The 20235-nt window shown below is 47.2% G+C and overlaps 1 protein-coding gene across 3 annotated transcripts in view; it reads left to right on the top strand.

The window, feature by feature from the left end:
* Positions 1 to 20235, top strand: part of LOC110503343 (neurobeachin) — a 329781-nt gene that overhangs the window by 95495 nt on the left and 214051 nt on the right. For 2 of the 3 annotated variants that reach the window (XM_036961703.2, XM_036961702.2), the window contains exons 23-35: positions 189 to 497; positions 570 to 1004; positions 1295 to 1512; positions 1869 to 2022; positions 4712 to 4892; positions 6151 to 6260; positions 8098 to 8163; positions 8309 to 8477; positions 9279 to 9391; positions 9542 to 9873; positions 12864 to 13015; positions 16099 to 16225; positions 19642 to 19769. In XM_036961703.2, the coding sequence (XP_036817598.1) occupies positions 189 to 497; positions 570 to 1004; positions 1295 to 1512; positions 1869 to 2022; positions 4712 to 4892; positions 6151 to 6260; positions 8098 to 8163; positions 8309 to 8477; positions 9279 to 9391; positions 9542 to 9873; positions 12864 to 13015; positions 16099 to 16225; positions 19642 to 19769 (2494 nt within the window). Of the gene's footprint in view, positions 1 to 188; positions 498 to 569; positions 1005 to 1294; positions 1513 to 1868; positions 2023 to 4711; positions 4893 to 6150; positions 6261 to 8097; positions 8164 to 8308; positions 8478 to 9278; positions 9392 to 9541; positions 9874 to 12863; positions 13016 to 16098; positions 16226 to 16961; positions 17076 to 19641; positions 19770 to 20235 lie in introns of all 3 variants that reach the window. The other variant, XM_036961699.2, reaches the window with a different exon arrangement.

The following is a 20235-nucleotide window of genomic DNA, read 5'->3' as shown; positions in this document are numbered from 1 at the left end:
TCTGTTTTCATAGTTTTTACAACTGATTCATTTAGCAGATGCTCTTATCCAAAGCAACTTCCAGTCAGTGTATTCAACTACGTTCAGTTGGGGAAAAACACCACATGTCACAGTTCTTGCAGGTAGACTCTTAAAATCAGTAATTCAGTCATTCAGTCAGCTTATCAATCATCCCTCCCTCTCCCCAGGTGGAAGCGACGGAGGTGAAGCTGGAGGACCTGGACCTGTCTCCAGAGCCGCTGGGCGTGACAGTGGGTGTGGCTGGGAGTGTTGTCTCTGAGGACAGGGGCGGGGCGTTGGTCCAGGTGGACTCCCTATTGGACAACGTGTACTGTGCTGCTGTAGAGAAGCTGAGCAGCAGCGCCGCCAGCGGAGTAATGGTCCCCAACGCAACCGTCGGTGTAGCCACCGACAACCACAACACCGGTCCCCTCATCACCCTCGCTGACGACGACAAGGACAGTCTCCCTAGCAACAGCAGCTTCCTGTTTGGCCAGGTTAGTTCGTCTTACTTTTCTTCTGCTTGTTTTGTTATGTGCAAGTTAACTAAACAGAACTGAACTCAACAGGAGGAGCCCCTGGTCCTGCCAAGTCCTGGTTCTAACCCCCAACCAGACCCCGAGCCCCCAGTCCCCCCGGCTCGCAGCCATGACCTGGGCCTGCTGGCCCACATGACGGGCAGTTCTGAGCTGGGGATCATCGGCATGGTCAGTCCTGGTGGTCCAATCAACAGCATCGTGGAGGAGGAGAGGTTGAAGCTCCAGACCACCCTGGGTGACGTCACCTCAATGTCCAGGGAAGAGGCCTGCTCTAAGGGGTCAGTGTTCACAGACACGGGGGCTGGAGCTAGTGCTGGAGGGTCTGGGGTGTCGGAGGGGGGAGAGCCCTCGGCTGGTGTGAAAGGTAGTGGGGCGGATGCAGTCAGCAACACCTCAGGCACAGAGAGGTCATACGACAGAAAGGACAAAGAGGTTAAGAAGATACAGACCACTGCTACTACACAGGTTAGTTAAATTACAAGACCTCCCTCCCTCTTATCCTCTGTTCCTCCTGTCTCCTTCTTCCCTTTCTCCCTCCTCTTTCCTCCCTCCCCCTTGTTATTGAGTCTGATGAGAGGAGGAGGAGGAGGAGGAGGAGGAGGAGGAGGAGGAGGAGGAGGAGGAGGAGAGGGAGGACTAAAGGACTATTAATAGTGTCTCTTCTCTGCTGTTATGTAATGTTTTATTTATACACTGCTTGATACACTCTGAATTACAGTATTGTGGGTGTATGTGTGTCTGTACGTGTGTGTCAGTCCCTGCACGGTCGTACGGCGGCCCAGTTAGAGCGTGCCCTGCGTGTGGACCTGGGCTTCAGAGGGATGCCCATGACAGAGGAGCAGCGACGCCAGTTCAGCCCTGGCCCTCGCACCACCATGTTCCGTATCCCAGAGTTCAAATGGTCGCCCATGCACCAGCGCCTCCTCACCGACCTGCTGTTGGCCCTGGAGACAGACGTCCATGTCTGGAGGAGGTGAGGGGACCGAGACACTGAGGACACTGTCCCTAATCACACCCTGGTCCCTATGTAGTGCACTATTTTTGAACACTTAGGGCTACCACATAGGACATGCAGTAGAATGTTACATTTGGGTCATTTAGCAGACGCTCTTATCCATAGTGAATTACAGTCAGTGCATTCAACTAAGTTAGGTAAGACAACCACATATCACATTCATTGAGAGTAAAACAAGAGTTACAGTAGATCCTGCAGCCAGGGTTTCTAACTAGCCTTACTGTGGCTGATTATTCACCACGTTTCCCTGAGCTGACCTAAGACCTGACCTGTCTTTAATCCAGTTCTCTCCTTCTCTCTCTGCCTCCCTGCAGCCATTCAACCAAATCTGTCATGGACTTTGTCAACAGCAATGAGAACATAATCTTTGTCCACAACACCATCCACCTCCTCTCTCAGATGGTAGACAACATCATCATCGCCTGTGGAGGGATCCTTCCTCTGCTCTCTGCTGCTACCTCTCCTTCTGTAAGTCATTCAGTCAGCCTCTCTGCTACCTCTCCTTCTGTAAGTCTGTAAGTCAGCCTCTCTGCCACCTCTCCTTCTGTAAGTCATTCAGTCAGCCTCTCTGCCACCTCTACTTCTGTAAGTCATTCAGTCAGCCTCCCTGCCAGCTCTCCTTCTGTAAGTCATTCAGTCAGCCTCCCTGCCAGCTCTCCTTCTGTAAGTCATCCAGTCAGCCTCTCTGCCACCTCTCCTTCTGTAAGTCATTCAGTCAACCTCCCTGCCAGCTCTCCTTCTGTAAGTCATCCAGTCAGCCTCTCTGCCACCTCTCCTTCTGTAAGTCATTCAGTCAACCTCTCTGCAACCTCTCCTTCTGTAACTCATTCAGTCAGCCTCTCTGCCACCTCTCCTTCTGTAAGTCATTCAGGCAACCTCTCTGCAACCCATCCTTCTGTAAGTCCCTCAGTCAGCCTCTCTGCTACCTCTCCTTCTGTAAGTCATTCAGTCAGCCTCCCTGCTACCTCTCCTTCTATAAGTCATTCAGTCATTCAGTCAGTCATTCAGTCAACCTCTCTGCCATCTCTCCTGTAAGTCATTCAGTCAGACTCTCTGCCACCTATCCTTCTGTAAGTCTTTCAGTCAGCTTCTCTGCTACCTCTCCTTCTGTAAGTCATTCAGTCAGCCTCCCTGCCATCTCTCCTTCTCTAAGTCATTCAGTCAGTCATTCAGTCAACATCTCTGCCACCTCTCCTTCTGTAAGTCATTCAGTCAACCTCTCTGCCACATCTCCTTCTGTAAGTTATTCAGTCAACCTCTCTGCTACCTCTACTTCTGTAAGTCATTCAGTCAACCTCTCTGCCACCTCTCCTTCTGTAAGTCATTCAGTCAACCTCTCTGCCACCTCTCCTTCTGTAAGTTATTCAGTCAACCTCTCTGCCACATCTCCTTCTGTAAGTTATTCAGTCAACCTCTCTGCTACCTCTACTTCTGTAAGTCATTCAGTCAACCTCTCTGCTACCTCTCCTTCTGTAAGTCATTCAGTCAACCTCTCTGCTACCTCTCCTTCTGTAAGTCATTCAGACAACCTCTCTGCCGCCTCTCCTTCTGTCAGTCAGCCTCTCTGTGGTGCTACACCACCATCTAGTGGTGGCTAGATAGAGCTGCATGTTTAGTTCTTAATTATTGATCAGCTTCCAGGAAATAGGACTAGTTAATTGTCTTTATTGATCGTAGCCATTTTCATTTGCTCAGCTTCATTCTGCTATCTATTCAGTTTAAGTTGGTGATTGTTTTCTGTGTGTTTTGTTTGTGTTAAGGATTCTATGTGCTTTAACTGCTGATTGTATGTGTTGATTTTATCATGTGTTGTTGTTTGTTTGTGTGCATGGCCAGAGTACCCAAGTTAGTTTTATTTTCTCAGATACAATGGAACCATTTCTATTTCTGGATCTGTCCCCACTTCACCCCTCCCCTGTCCCCTCCCCTGTCCCCGCTTCACCCCTCCCCTGTCCCTTCCCCTGACACCTCTTCACCCTTCTCCTCCTCCCCCTCCCCTGTCCCCTCCCCTGACACCTCTTCACCCTTCTCCTCCTCCCCCTCCCCTGACACCTCTTCACCATTCTCCTCCTCCCCCTCCCCTGACACCTCTTCACCATTCTCCTCCTCCCCCTCCCCTGACACCTCTTCACCCTTCTCCTCCTCACACTCCCCTGTCCCTGCTTCACCCCTCCCCTGTCCCCTCCCCTGACACCTCTTCACCCTTCTCCTCCTCCCCCTCCCCTGACACCTCTTCACCCTTCTCCTCCTCCCCCTCCCCTGACACCTCTTAACCCTTCTCCTCCTCCCCCTCCCCTGACACCTCTTCACCCTTCTCCTCCTCCTCCCCCTCCCCTGCCCCCGCTTCACCCCTTCTCCTCCTCCCCCTCCCCTATCCCCCCTTCACCCCTTCTCCTCCTCCCCCTCCCCTATCCCCCCTTCACCCCTTCTCCTCCTCCCCCTCCCCTATCCCCCCTTCACCCCTTCTCCTCCTCCCCCTCCCCTATCCCCCCTTCACCCCTTCTCCTCCTCCCCCTCCCCTGTCCCCGCTTCACCCCTTCTCCTCCTCCCCCTCCCCTGCCCCTGCCTTCACCCTCCTCCTCCTCCCCTGTCCCTGCTTCACCCCTCCCCTGTCCCCTCCCCTGACACCTCTTCACCCTTCTCCTCCTCCCCCTCCCCTGACACCTCTTCACCCTTCTCCTCCTCCTCCCCCTCCCCTGCCCCCGCCTTCACCCCTTCTCCTCCTCCCCCTCACCTATCCCCCCTTCACCCCTTCTCCTCCTCCCCCTCCCCTGTCCCCGCTTCACCCCTTCTCCTCCTCCCCCTCCCCTGCCTTCACCCTCCTCCTCCTCCCCTGTCCCCGCTTCACCCTCCTCCCCCTCCCCGATCCCCCCCTTCACCCCTTCTCCTCCTCCCCCTCCCCTGCCCCCGCCTTCACCCCTTCTCCTCCTCCCCCTCCCCTGCCCCTGCCTTCACCCTCCTCCTCCTCCCCTGTCCCCGCTTCACCCTCCTCCCCCTCCCCGATCCCCCCCTTCACCCCTTCTCCTCCTCCTCCTCCCCTGTCCCCGCCTTCACCCCTTCTTCTCCTCCCCTGTCCCCTCTTCATCCCACCTCCCCCTCCCTGTCCCCTTTTCACCCTTCTCCTCCCCTGACCCCTGACCCTCTGTGCTGTGAGCAGGCTGAGTTGGAGAACATCGAGGCAGTCCAGGGCATGTCTTCAGAGACGGCTGTTTCCTTCCTGTCCCGTCTCATGGCCATGGTGGACGTTCTGGTGTTTGCCAGCTCACTCAACTTCTCTGAGATAGAGGCTGAGAAGAACATGTCCTCTGGAGGCCTGATGAGACAGTGTCTACGACTGGGTAAGAGTGTGTGTGTGTGTGTGTGTGTGCGTGCGTGCGTGCGTGCGTGCGTGCGTGCCTGCCTGCCTGCCTGCCTGCCTGCCTGCCTGCCTGCCTGCTTGCCTGCCTGCCTGCCTGCCTGCGCGCACTTGTTACAGACATTAACTGTCATATTAGATGATGAATAATGTCCGGAAATGCGGTGGCAAAATCTTTTCACGATCATTTCAGTAATTCTAGTATCCATGAAATCCCTCTTAAGGATCCGCCCCTTTTTATCATTTTTACCCAAATCTAACTGACTGTAGCTCAGGCCCTGAAGCAAGGATATACATATTCTTGGTACCATTTGAAAGGAAACACTTTGAAGTTTGTGGAAATGTGAAAGGAATGTAGTAGAATGTAACACAATAGATTTGGTTAAAGATAAAACAAAGGGAAAAAAACGGTTATTTTGTGTATTTTTTGTACCTTCATCTTTGAAATGCAAGAGAAAGGCCATAATGTATTATTCCAGCCCAGGTGCAATTAATATTTTGGCCACCTAATGGCAGCAGTGTATGTGCACCGTTTTAGACTGATACAATGAACCATTGAATTTCTGTTCAAAATTTAGTATCAAGACTGCCCAAATATGACTCATTTGTTTATTAATAACTTTTCATGTTCAAAATTGTGCACTCTCCTCAAACATTAGCCTGGTAAACAATAGCCTGGTATTCTTTAACTGTAATAGCTACTGTAAATTGGACAGCGCAATTAGATTAACAAGAATTTAAGCTTTCTGCCAATATCAGATATGTCTATGTCCTGGTAAATGTTCTTGTTACTTACAACCTCATGCTACTCGCATTAGCCTACGTTAGCTCAACTGTCCCGTGGAAGGGACATCGATCCCAAATTACTAGCTAATTAATTTTGTAAATGCACTGCTATTAGATAGTAAATGTGCTTTGGTGAGTCATGATTTTGATAAATAGTGTGTGTCTGCTGCAGTGGTTGGTACTTCAGTCAGGTAGGTTGAGGCCAGACTTTTGAAGCTAGCTCCGAAGTTCACACACACACACACACACACACACACTCTCTCTTTCTCTCTCTCTCTCTCTCTCTCTCTCTCTCTCTCTCTCTCTATCTCTCATGATCATCATCTGTAGTGTGAAATTTGTCTGGCTGTTGATTTCACCATGACTCTGGCTTGGCAGGTTGGAGATAACAGTGATCATATCATTAATGAGTTTCAAGATGCAGCTTCTGATACCCTGTCTGTCTGTCCTGCCAGTGTGTTGTGTAGCAGTGAGGAACTGTCTGGACGTTAGACAGAGACAGAGGGACAGAGGGACCAACAGTAAGAGCCAGGACAACCTGTATGGTACAGCATCTGCCAACAAGGTATGTCCTCACTAAACTCATAATTTAAAAATACACATCAAGTTGGTAATAATGGTACCTTGGATGGTTGGCTGAGACACCGGACATACAGAACTACTACAGTTGAAGTCGGAAGTTTACGTACACCGTCGTCAAATACATTTAAACTCAGTTTTTCACTTTTCCTGACATGTAACCCTGGTAAAAATTCCCTGTCTTAGGTCAGTTAGAATCACCTCTTTATTTTAAGAATGTGAAATGTCAGAATAATAGTAGAGAGAATGATTTATTTCAGCTTTTATTTCTTTCATCACATTAGTATTTGGTAGCATTGCCTTTAAATTGTTTAACTTGGTTCAAACGTTTTGGGTTTTGGCTTCCCACAATAAGTTGAGTGAATTTTGGCCCATTCCTCCTGACAGAGCTGGTGTAACTGAGTTGGGTTTGTAGGCCTCCTTGCTCTCACAAGCTTTTACAGTTCTGCCCACAAATTTTCTATATAATTTTCTATAGGATTGAGGTCAGCGCTTTTTGATGGTCACTCTAATACCTTGACTTTGTTGTCCTTAAGACATTTTCCACATCTTTGGAAGTATGCTTGGGGTCAATGTCCATTTGGAAGACCCATTTGCGACCAAGCTTTAACTGATGTCTTGAGATGTTGCTTCAATATATCCACATAATTTCCCTACCTCATGATGCCATCTATTTTGTGAAGTGCACAAGTCCGTCCTGCAGCAAAGCACCCACACAACATGATCCTGCCAAGCTTCACGGTTGGGATGGTGTTCTTCGGCTTCCAAGCCTCCCCATTTTTCCTCCAAACATAACGATGGTCATTATGGCCAAACAGTTCTATTTTTGTTTCATCGACCAGAGGACATTTCTCCAAAAAGTATGATTTTTGTCCCCATCTGCAGTTGCAAACCGTAGTCTGGCTTTTTCAGGGCGGTTTTGGAGCAGTGGCTTCTTACTTGCTGATCGGCCTTTCAGGTTATGTCGATATGGGACTCGTTTTTACTGTGGACATAGATACTTTTGTAGCTGTTTCCTCCAGCATCTTCACAAGGTCCTTTGCTGTTGTTCTGGGATTGATTTGCACTTTTCGCACCAAAGTACGTTCATGTATAGGAGACAGAACGCGTCTCCTTCCTGAGCGGTATGACGGCTGCCTGGTCCCGTGGTGTTTATTCTTGCATACTATTGTTTGTACAGATGAACATGGTACCTTCAGGCATTTGGAAATTGCCTCCAGGGATGAATCAGACTTGTGAGGTCTTGGCTGATTTCTTTTGATTTTCCCATGATGTCAAGTAAAGAGGCACTGAGTTTGAAGGTAGGCCTTGAAATACATCCACAGGTACACCTCCAATTGACTCAAATGATGTCAATTAGCCTATCAGAAGCTTCTAAAGCCATGACATAATTTTCTGGAATTTTCCATGCTGTTTAAAGCACAGTCAACTTAGTGTATGTACATTTCTGACCCACTGGAATTGAGATACAGTGAAATAATCTGTCTGTAAACAATTGTTGGAAAAATTACTTGTGTCATCCACAAAGTAGATGTCCTGACTGACTTGCCAAAACTATAGTTTGTTGACAAGAAATTTGTGGAGTGGTTGAAAACGAGTTTTAATGACTCCAACCTAAGTATATGAAAACTTCCGACTTAAACTGTATAAGTGGAGGGTGTGTGGGAGATCATTAAGTGTGACACCCAATGTAATGTGGATGCTACGCTAACGGCTAAGTAAACAGATTGTTACACGACCACTAAGATGTCAGACTCCCTTAGTCTCCTCACTTTAGATATCCTACACCCCAAAACATTCTCAGTAACCTTTCTCCCATTCAGGACCCTGACAGGCTTTTACAGGACGTCGACATCAACCGTCTGAGAGCTGTCGTGTTCCGGGATGTGGTGAGTATGACTGTTTGTGTGTGCTGGTGCATGTGTAACATGTTTGTGTGTGCTGGTGCGTGTGTAACATGTTTGTGTGTACTGGTGCGTGTGTGACATGTTTGTGTGCGTGTGTTTGTGTAACTTGCATATTTGTCCCCTCCAGGATGACAGTAAGCAGGCCCAGTTCTTGGCCCTAGCGGTGGTCTACTTCATCTCTGTCCTCATGGTGTCAAAGTACAGGGACATCCTGGAACCCCAAAGAGAGCCCAACAGGATGATCAGCCAATCAGCATGCAGCATTCGCAACGAGATCAACTCACCTACCAGCACAGGTGCATACTTCTGATATCCAACTCCCTCCCCTAACCCTGCCTCTAACTCCTCCCATAACCCATCCTCTCAGCTCTATTATTAATTCATGTTACCCACTAATTGTACTGTGCAGAATTAAACATGGGAACAGGGATGGAAGCAGAGAAGGGAAGCAGGAGCAGGATGGGAAGTGGGAGAGGGGAGGGGAAGTTGGGAGCGGGGTGGGGTGTATGGAAGTTGTACAGGCAGCCCTGGTCTCTGTGGTATGAACAGTAACATCCCATTGGACACACGCTGGGAGAGTGCAAGAGCGACATATAGAGAGAGAGTAAAAGAAAGCGAGAGAAACAGAGAATTGCTGAGAGTTTGGGGCGTTGTGAGGCTAGTTCTATTTCCAGCCGTCTGTCGTAGTTCATTAGCCAGTCAATCAGCCAGGAGGGTGGGATCAGAGAGGCTGCTGGGAAGGACACTTCGCCACCCTCATAAGTAATATCACCAGGAAGAGAGTTTCCAGCCAACTGACATGTGGCAGATGTCTGTCAATCTGAGATGGAAGTTAGAAGAGGATGAACTCGGAAGTTAGATGGGGAGAGAATGGGCTTGTTCAACTCCCGACTGGCTGATCTACGAATCACCTTGCATCACCTTGCATCTTGAATGACTACTCATTATTATTTGCAGATCAGTCAGTCAATCCCAATTAACCCACAATGCATCACATTTTTGACGTTCTGGAACATGATCAATGTGTGTGAGCCCACCCAGTGACCTTGTGTCCTTTAATAAGTGTGTGTGTGTGTGTGTGTGTGTGTGTGTTCCAGAGACCCCCCTGGCCTACCCTGACCACAATAAGGAGCCCCCCACCCCTGTAGAGGAGCTCCACATAGGGAGAGGATCTCTGCCGCACACTGACTCTGGCATTGGAGAGGAACAGGTTGCTCATCTAGATACTAGACTGTGTTCCCTTTTCTCACTCTATTAGAATGGATTGTAGTTGTATTATAATGTTTGTTTGTGCATAAATCCAGGAAGGGTACAGGTACAAGAGTACATAACTAAACTACCCCCCCACCCCCCCCCCCAGGTGACCAGTGTGTTAAATGGGGCAGACCTGGAACCTTCAGGACCCGGGCGTGTTGACGTTATGTCCGCCCTGCTTGGCAGCCTTTCCTTTGGGGAGAAGCATAGCCAGGAGTTCCTCTTGGAGCCGCCTGGCCTGGAGGTTCTAACAACCGCCTCCTCCATCTCCTCGATCAGTCAATCAAACATCAACGTCAGAGAGATTCTGAAGAGCCTAGTGGCTGGGCCAGGAGAGGGGGTGGAGCCTGGACCAGAGCCCCTCCCCTACCCTGATCCTGCCGTACAGAGAGAGACCCATCATCCCATGCTGCCCATGCAGTTTCACTCCTTTGACAGGTACACATGCACACACATAACCATGCAGTTCCACTCTTTGTACTGGAGGCCACTCTGTTATGCATATCTTTATACATATTTGACAACTTGGGCAGGTAGCCTAGTGATAGATTGTTTGGGCCAATAATGGAAAGGTCGCTGGTTTGAATACCCAAGCCGGCAAGGTAAAAAATCTGCCGATGTGTCCTTGAGCAAGGCACTTAAATTTTACATTTTTGTCATTTAGCAGACGCTCTTATCCAGAGCGACTTACAGGAGCAATTAGGGTTAAGTGCCTTGCACAAGGGCACAACATCATATTTTCACCTAGTCGGCTCAGGGATTCAAACCAGCGACCTTTTGGTTACTTGCCCTAATTTACTCCAGGGGTGTGGTACTGCTATGGCTGACCCTGTAAAACAACACATTTCACTGCACATATCTGGTGAAAGTGACAATAAAACACATTTATTTTAATAAGCAATTGTGTGTAGATTAATGAGAAAAACCCCAAATGTAATCCATTTTAGAATAAGGCTGTAATGTAACAAAATGTGGAAAAGGGGAAGGGGTCTGAATACTTTCTGAATGCCCTGTATATGCTTCAAGAAAGAACTATAATGTGCATCGTTAGTCAAGCACGCTCAACACGCCACAGTTTATCCACTAAGTCCGTTTAGTTGTCAGGAGCAACATTCATGGTTTTACAGTAGCAAGCAAAACATCAGTCACATGTTAGACCTCTGGTACTGTTAGCTAAGCCCCCATGGGGAGGAGTGTGGGAGGGTGTGTGTTTGGAAAGGTCTTGTGTGATTACATTCCTGCAGTAGATAAGAACACAGTATTCTGTGTGCTGTCCCTGTGGTAACCTGCTGCTGACAGGAGGTCAGGGTTCACATCCCAGAATCCTTATCTTTCTGTCTGGTGAACGTTCTGAACGTTGAAGATAATTGAAGTAGATTTAGGACCAACAAACCCTGAACCATGTCAAAATAGGAAGGCTGTCAGTGTGGCCTGTTTGGTGTGTGTGCCACCTGTGATGAAGGTACAAATGGAGGAGAGGAGAGATAAGGAAGTGGGGGAGGGAGGAGGAGATGAAGGATCAGATGAAGGACTGCAGAGGTCCCCTGGGCCCTGATGACTGATTAAACAGAAGCGGCTTCCCATTTTACCCCTCCCCCCTCCCACCCCACGCCCAAGCCTGTCTTCTCACCCCTCACAGCCCTAATATGCCTTGGCAGGCTGAAATTAGTTGCCAGACCTCTCTGTATTAATTTTGAAATGCTTTCACACACAGTGTCCAGGTCCCACATACGACTCCTTCATGCTTTAATGTCATCCAGCCTCAATTTGCTGTGTCTAATTCTTCTCCACCTGCCAGCAGAATGAGCTTCTAGGCTGACTAGGCCTCAGGACGGCTGGGCTGTCAGGCCTGAGGCTGATAGGGACTGACAACATCAAAACAGAGCACAAAGAAAAGGCTCAGAGCGTTGAGAGGAGGGCTGGGGAGGGCTGAGTCCCCTGGTCTTTCTGGTTGACAGTCTCTCTGAGGTGGAGTTTTCAATTAGAGACTTCAATACCCAGGACTGGATGACCAGATGGGACCACTGCACGACTGATCTGAATACACCTTTAAATCTCCTTCCCTCTCTCTCTCCCTCCCTTTCTTTTTCTTTCTCTCTCCCTCCCTCCCTCTCTCTCTCTGTAGTACAGCTCTCACAGTAACACAGGGGGATGTTGTCTAGCACTGAATGTATGATTACATTTATAATGAAGAACTGATTTAATCTGTTTGGTTTAATTGAACAGACTATGTTAGGAAATGTAATCTTTTTAATCCATTTCCACAGTATATCTTTATGATAGAGGATGTATGTGTGTAGATAAATGTGCGTGTGTGTGTGTGTGTGTGTGTGTGTGTGTGCGTCCTTACAGGGTGTGTTCTGCGGTTCTCTTTCCTCTATAGTCGTCTTGTCCTGTTCATTAATATTCCTCACCAGATGAATCCTCACTTTATTCACAGCAGCCCCTATTAAACACACCCATATTAATACATGATGTCTTAGGTCGTCTTTGCATCTAATCAATTATTCATATGAAAGGATCATATCAGACCGTAACCATGTCACACAGGGATAGCTGCACACATTCTTATCTTAGCTTTTTCCATGTTTATTTTAAAAAGAGACAACTGTTGGAATCAGTGCTAATCTGCATTGTGATGGAACAATGCATGTGATTGTTCATTCAACGTGTCAGTGTTTTTATTGTTTGTGTTCCTACTCCAATAAATTATTAGATAAATAACTCAAAATGAACCAGGAATACCTTTTTAGAAAACATATTAAACATATAGCTGGTTTTCTCAGTGATGTGCTGCTGTCAATGAGACCTCTGGTCTAGACCAAAGCAGCAGTACACAGATGTACTGAATAAAGGATGCCGCCACCATCAGTACTCTTCACTGCAGATGCAGAGATATGGACATTTGTGTGTGTGTGTCATGCCGTTCATCAGAAGTGAATAAATAACTGCAGTATATCCCAGTCGTCTGAATGTATGCTCTGTGCTCTCTAAGTGGACCATGGGAAGGTCACAAGTTTAGTCATCTAAAGACCCTGGGTCTGTCCCAAATAGCACCCCATTCCCTGTATGCACTACTGTTGTACAGGGCTCTTATCAAAAGTAGTACACTGTATAGGGAATAGAGTGCCATTTGGGACGCACACCCTGCTGGCAGCATTTACTGGCTTCCTCCCTCGTGATGTGTTCTAGTGTCTATAAATAAATGAGGAAATCAGAAGTGTCTTCACACAGAACAGTCTTTTTCTATTTCCATGTACTGTATTTAATGTTTCTCTTAATGGGAGCATTACTGATGCTTGGTTCCGTCATTAGCTACACTTAGCTGTGCTCTGTGTGTGTGTGTGTGTGTGTGTGTGTGTGTGTGTGTGTGTGTGTGTGTGTGTGTGTGTGTGTGTGTGTATGTGAGACTATCTCTCTCTGTATAGGAGTGTGGTGGTCCCAGTGAAGAAGCCTCCACCAGGCAGTCTGGCTGTGAACACAGTTGGACACACATCCTCCAGTAGCCTGGCAACAGGCTCCACCCCCAACATCTTTTCTGCAGCCTCCAACCCCGCCAAGAGCATGATCAACACCACCGGTAGGCCTACACCCATGGGCCCTGGTCAAATGTGGGGAATAGGGTGCAATTTGGGACTAAATCTTCTAGTGCTTCCCACATCAACCCCTAGTCCCACAGGCCTGGGCAACTCCAGTCCTCGGGGGCCTGACTGGTGTCACAGTTATTCCCCAGCTAACACACCTGACTCCAATAATCAACTAATCATGATCTTCAGTTAAACATGCAATTAGTTTAATCAGGTGTGTTTGCTAGGGATGGGGGGGAAGTGTGATACCAACCAGGCCACCGAGAACTGGAGTTGCCCAGGCCTGCCCTAACACTTAGCCACTTGTGCATACTTGAAACGTGTGGATAGGTATGAGTAATATTAGTGACAATTCCACCTAACCTACAGTTATTAAGTGGCTTCTTAACAGGAAGCTAGTACTACCATACCAATATTATTGCTTATACCTATCTGATCCTTTATTTTCTATATGAGGTGCTAGTGAGTAAAGAGTAGGGGCTAGGTGTAGGGTATAGGTGTAGGGGGTCAGGGCTAGGTGTAGGGGATAAGGCGTAGGGGTAAAGGGATAGTGGTTGGTTTAAGATTCACCCTGACATACAAGCCCTCTGAAGGATGGTACTCGGGGTCTCAGACCCAAGAGGTTACTAATAACACTCTACTAATGTGTTTGGCCGGTAATGTGGTTTATTTCCAGGGAACTGTTGCTCGTTGGAGTTCGTTAGTATTTCATCTGAGTAATTACTGCAGATCTTAATAACCCAGTGGGTCTGGAATGTGTCCTTTGATGCCGGTCCAGGAATAGGAGCGGAATCTGCGTCCCTAATGGCTCCCTATGTAGTGCACTAGTTTTTACCATGGCCCGTAGGGATCTGGTCAAAAGTGGTGCACTATATAAAGAATATGGGACTATTTGGGACATAACCTATTTGTTTCTCGGCTGGATGACTGAGGTTTAATGGTGGAATGTATAAACTCATACTGTGCACCAGAGGGCACTCTCTACTGTACTATCTCCTGACAGGGCCAGGCTTCCTATACTTCAGCAATAAGGTCAGAGGAGGTGGGGTCTGTGGCCAATATACCACGGCTACGGGCTGTTCTTACACACAACACAACGCAGAGTGCCTGGACACAGCCCTTAGCCGTGATATATTGGCCCCGAGGTGCCTGCTATTATAAACTGGTTACCAACGTAATTAGAGCAGTAAAAATACATGTTTTGTAATACCCTTGGTATACGGTCGTATAGACCATGGCTGTCATCCAATCAGCATTCAGGGCTCGAACCACCCAGTTTATAAAGTGCTATGACCTGCTGTGTGGTGGTTGTGCTGTATAAAGCAGGATAATACAATCGGGTCAGGTTGAAATGCATTCAATGACCTCTGAGAAATGGTAGGTCTTGTTGTTTTATTATGTTTCATTTGTTCAGACCAAATTAGTGTAGTGTAGTAGAAGTTGTTGTGTAGTGTGCTTCCAATGGGCCCTGAACAAAAGTAGTGCACTAAATAGGGAATAGGGTTCCATTTGACTGTCCTCTCCCCTTAGGCCCTGTTCCATGCTATTGAGCCCAGGGTCCCATGATGCAGCAAGCCTTCGAAAGAAGCCACTTAATACAGAGACCATTAAAGCTGCAACACCTATTAAATGTCCCTATCCACTCAGCAGGAATGTGACAGATGTGTCACTGTGCTTTCAGTTAAACCCAGGGGTTCTCCTCTCTCCCCTCCTCCCACTTTTCTCTCTTTCAGTTAAACCCAGGGGCTCTCTTCTCTCCTCTCCTCTCCTCCCGCTTCTCTCTCTTTCAGTTAAACCCAGGGGCTCTCTTCTCTCCTCTCCTCTCGCTTCTCTCTCTTTCAGTTAAACCCAGGGGCTCTCCTCTCTCCCCTCCTCCCACTTCCCTCTCTTTCCTTCCCACTTTTCCATCTATAACCTTCTCTCCCTACCTTCCTCCTTCCCTCCTTCTCTGTCACCCCCCCTCCCTCTTTCTCACTCTCTCTCCTCCCCTTCTCTCTCACCCCCTCTTTCTCCTACTCGCTCTCCTTTTCTCTCTCCCTCCTTCTCTCCCTTCTTCCCTCAGACCCCATGATTTCACCAGTTCTGTTCTGTAGATGTTTTTTGTCAACGTGACCCATGAACTCAAGGACATGCAGGTGATACCTGGAATGATGATGGATGGAAAACGTCTTAATCGTATCCTATTAAACATGTAACCCAATATTTCAAAAGAAATGCCACAGATGTAGCTACAGTACAATGCACCGTGTTTGAACAACCGTTATATTGAATTGGACATTAGACATTCATATACTTACAATTAATGGTTCAAGGCGGATGTCATTCTTATAGGTCGGCCCTGTAACTGAAACAGACCTTGGGTAGATAATATACAGAATAGGTGTATACTGTATAGTTGTATATTTAAGCAATAAGGCCCAAGGGGGTGTGGTATATGGCCAATATACCACGGCCAAGGACTGTCCAACCGCACGACACAATGCGGAGTGCCTGGACATAGCCGTTAGCCGTGGTATATTGGCAATATACTGTACCACAACCCCCAGAGGTGACTTATTGCTATTAAAAACTGGTTACCAATGTAATTAGAGCAGTAAAAATAAATGTTTTGTCATACCCGTGGTATACGGTCTGATATAACACGGCTGTCAGCCAATCAGCATTCAGGGCTCGAACCACCCAGTTTATAATTGGGTATATAATGGAGGTGTATACTGTATATTTCTGTACTTGGGTATATAATATAGTTGTATAGTGTATGCTATAATGTATAGTTGTATAATGGAGTTGTATACTGTGTATTTCTATAGTTGGTTATGTAATTGAGTTGTATACTGTACTGTATAGTTGTATTCTGTACTATACTTGGGTATATAATATAGTTGTATACAGAACTTGGGTATATAATATAGTTGTATATTTAGTTATCTAATGAAGTTTTATACTGTACTGTATAGTTGTATACTTAGGTATATAATATAGTTGTATACAGTACTTGGTTATATAATAAAGTTGTATACTTCTGCTCCCATTCTTCTCCCAGTGTGACGTTGGTTGGTGTGTTTGTTCCCTGCAGGAGCTACAGACTCAGCCTCCTCTTCCTCCACCTCTTCCTCATCCTTCGTCAACGGGGCCACTAGTAAGAACCTGCCTGCTGTCCAGCCAGTGGCGCCCATGCCTGAAGACACAGTGGAGAACATGAGGTAGGGTCAGGGTGTGACAGTACTGTGTGTGTGTGTGTGTGTGTGTGTAGTAGAGAGATTATGCATTTCAGTGCTACAGACATATATCACCTGGAGGCACTGAACAGTGCATGTCTTTCTCTATCAGCATGTAACCACTGCCTGTGGTTTTGTGTGAATGGTAATTCAGAGAAAACTGTGTGTGTGTGTGTGTGTGTGTGTGTGTGTGTGTGTGTGTGTGTGTGTGTGTGTGTGTGTGTGTGTGTGTGTGCGTGTGTGTGTGTGTGCGTGTGCGTGTGTGTGTGTGTGGATGCTGCTGTGACCTTAACTCTTAGTCCCCACCTCCTGTAATGGTTTGTGACAGGCATCTCTAGTGCTGCAGAGAGCCTGAGTACCTCTCTCTCTGTCTCCCAGTCCCACAGCCACACACACACTCTCACTCTCTTCTGCCCCCCTCTAAAGAAATTGCAAATCAGTTGCCATGGCAGCAGTAACCAACATCACTTACCATAACTGTGGAGTCAATGATGGAAGTGGCGAGTTGCAGAGCTGTGCGTGTGTCTGTGTCTCACTTGGTTGTAGAGCTGTGTGTATGATCATACTGAACTCTAATTTCAGTTCAGTCAGACTCACATGCAGCTTGTTGGGTAGACAATAGACATATGGGTTCTAGTCAGAAGTAGTGCACTATAAAGGGGATAAAGGGTGCCATTTGGGACTCAGTCATAGTGACTGCTGCAATCTCTGTGTATTTCAGTGCGTTGCTCTGTGAGGTGGACCAGGATCTGAGAGTCTTTAGTTGGTCCCTGCAGCGTGGCCACACAGAGACAGAGACAGAGATGGCCCCCAGAGGTGCAGGCCAGTGTCATAGGCAAGCACTGTTTAAAATTGCTCACACAGGTGTTACTGTCTCACTGATACACTCATCTTTTCACCTTCATATCCTTCCCAGGAGGCCATGGGGCAGAAGCCACTTTGCTTCTAGTCCCTCCTAGGCCAAGCCTCTCTCTCTCTCTCTCTCTCTCTCTGTCTGTCTGTCTGTCTGTCTGTCTGTCTGTCTGTCTGTCTGTCTGTCTGTCTGTCTGTCTGTCTGTCTGTCTGTCTGTCTGTCTGTCTGTCTGTCTGTCTGTCTGTCTGTCTGTCTGTGATTTGTTTCTATACTAGTGAACAGGCTCAAGGCAGTATCTCTCTGCTTTTACATGCTTCCTGTATGGTTGCATGCCCACTCCTTCCCAGGTTGTAGATAGATACTAATAGGCTGTAGAGGTCTTCTCGGGTCCAAAAAGTTGGACCTGGACCCGAAGACAATCAGACCCGAACCCGAGAACAATGAGACCTGAACCCGAATGGATCCGACAACAACCAGACCTAGACGGGTCCGGGTCTAGATTGGACCTGAGTGACAAAACAAAATATGTTTATCAGCCAAGTTGCTCTTCTGGTTAACGAATATGTTGTCTAGGCCTTCTATAAGTCAATAAATCCACCTTAATATAAATAAATATTCTATAGGCTGTACAGAGCTGTGGTCGGGTCCATGCTGGTCCACTCGGGTCTATCAGCTGTAGTTACATAGACCCGAGACACAATGAAAATCCAACTGGACCCGACCCAGTCCCGAGGGAAAACATAACATTTTGAACCTGCACAGATCCCAGGTCAGGTCTCTGGTATTTAGGTTCGGGTGGACTCGTGAAGACCTCTACTAGACACAGTCACGGCTCTAAACTGTGACCAATTTGGCTGCATATGCTGCAAAATATTTTGCTGTGTGGCCTGGAGTTTTATTTTGCTGTGTGACCTGGAGGTTTATTTTGCTGTGTGACCTGGAGTTTTATTTTGCTGTGTGACCTGAAGGTTTATTTTGCTGTGTGACCTGGAGGTTTATTTTGCTGTGTGACCTGGTTTATTTTGCTGTGTGACCTGGAGTTTTATTTTGCTGTGTGACCTGGAGGTTTATTTTGCTGTGTGACCTGGAGGTTTATTTTGCTGTGTGACCTGGTTTATTTTGCTGTGTGACCTGGAGTTTTATTTTGCTGTGTGACCTGGAGTTTTATTTTGCTGTGTGACCTGGGGTTGTTCCATAGGCTGGGATCCTCACTATGCAGCTGTTGTTCCATAGGCTGGGATCCTCACTATGCAACTGTTGTTCCATAGGCTGGGATCCTCACTATGCAGCTGTTGTTCCATAGGCTGGGATCCTCACTATGCAGCTGTTGTTCCATAGGCTGGGATCCTCACTATGCAGCTGTTGTTCCATAGGCTGGGATCCTCACTATGCAGCTGTTGTTCCATAGGCTGGGATCCTCACTATGCAGCTGTTGCAAGAGCGCATTTTTGACTGGCTGTCCACTGGTTTCAAAAACAATGATTGATAGGCAGCTTAAACTTCTTGATTTCAAACATTATTGGATTCAAATACACATTTAGATTTGTGAACAGCCATCCACAACAACCACAATCCGCAAGGTGCAAATAGCTAAATGAGAATCACACTGATTCACATCAATGTGCTATGTAGATTTCAAAAATAAGTGATATCCGTATCACCGTAGACTACACCACTGCTGTCATCCTTACCTCCAAGCGTTTATTCAAGTTGGATAATCTTTGGATGCGGACAGCAGTCACACTATTGGAAGACATAGCTTGGACTGTAGCCTACAAAAGCCTATTCCTCCTGGTGTGTCATAGTGGTCTCTTAAACGTTCGCCTTTTTTCAATGCTGATTTGACTATCATTGAGAAAATAGAGCAACCATTCTTTCTGAATTTAAAAGTAATCCTCAAAGTAATCATGTAGTTTTTCAAAAGTATCTGTAGTCAGATTACAATACTTTTGCTGGTAACGTAACAGATTACATTTACCAGTTTTTTATAATCCCTTACATGTAATCCGTTACTCCCCAACCCACAGTGGTGGTATAGATAATAACTCCTACATGCCTTATGAGCCAGTCAGCCCGTCATATCTCCTTACATGCCTTTTTCATTTGTTGTCATGCCAAACAAAACCAACAATAGAATTAGAATTGTCATTGTATTTCTATGATTCCAACAGTTCACCCAAGTATTTTGATTTATTTTCTGAATCAGGAGCACCAGTACTACCAATTAGGTTTTCTTAAATTTGATTTAGAGCCCTGGACGCAGTAGTGTTCTGCTGTGTGTGAAAGGATGTTCTAACTATCATGTACTAACCCAGGTGGAGGGCTCTACTCTGCTCTGCTCACCACACAACCCTACCCAACCTTATACTCATTTGTTTACTGTTGTCTTTCTCCTCTCGCCTCTGTCTCTTCCTCTCCTCTCTGACATCCTCTCGCTCTCTCTTCACCCCCCCCCCCTCTCTCAACCCTGTTTCTTTCCCTGTTCTCTGTCCCCCCCCCCCCCCTCTCTCTCTCTTTCTGTATCTCCCTGCTCTGTTCTCTTCCACAGTATCACTACTAAGTTGGAGCGTGCTCTGGAGAAGGTGGCCCCCCTCCTCAGGGAGATCTTTGTGGACTTTGCACCGTTCCTCTCTAGGACCCTGTTGGGAAGCCATGGCCAAGAGCTACTCATAGAAGGTACAGGTGCTGTGTAGAATGTCTTGTTTCTCCTCCAACTGTGTGTGGAATCCCTCCCGCCATCCATCCCTCAGTCTGTCTGTCCTTTCCTGGCCCTCCTTATGTCCACTGGCTGCTGTGTCACTGCTGGATGCCTAGTAATATAACCCAGAGAGGGCTACCACACACACACTCACACACGTGCGCATGCGCACACACGCGCACACGCACACATGATTAACAATTATGGAGAGTTGACAGGTGTGAATGTTGTCTGATCCCTTCACTCAGTCTGCCTGTCCATCTGTCAGAATGCTGGCAGATACACACACCTCACCGCTGAGCACAGACCAGGCAAACACAACACACTTCATCAACACAACAGAGCCAGTATTCATAAAGCATAGTACAAGAGATGGGATCAGTCCTACTTTGAGATGCTTTGCCCAGACCTTTACCAAGGAACAGAGGCTGTTTTTCCTCCCAG

The sequence above is a fragment of the Oncorhynchus mykiss genome, chromosome 24, assembly GCF_057628025.1.
Source record: "Oncorhynchus mykiss isolate SJ-2025 chromosome 24, ASM5762802v1, whole genome shotgun sequence".
Classification (NCBI taxonomy): Eukaryota; Metazoa; Chordata; class Actinopteri; order Salmoniformes; family Salmonidae; genus Oncorhynchus; species Oncorhynchus mykiss.
Note: the sequence above shows the minus strand (reverse complement) of the source record. Positions and strands in the feature narration are given on the sequence as shown.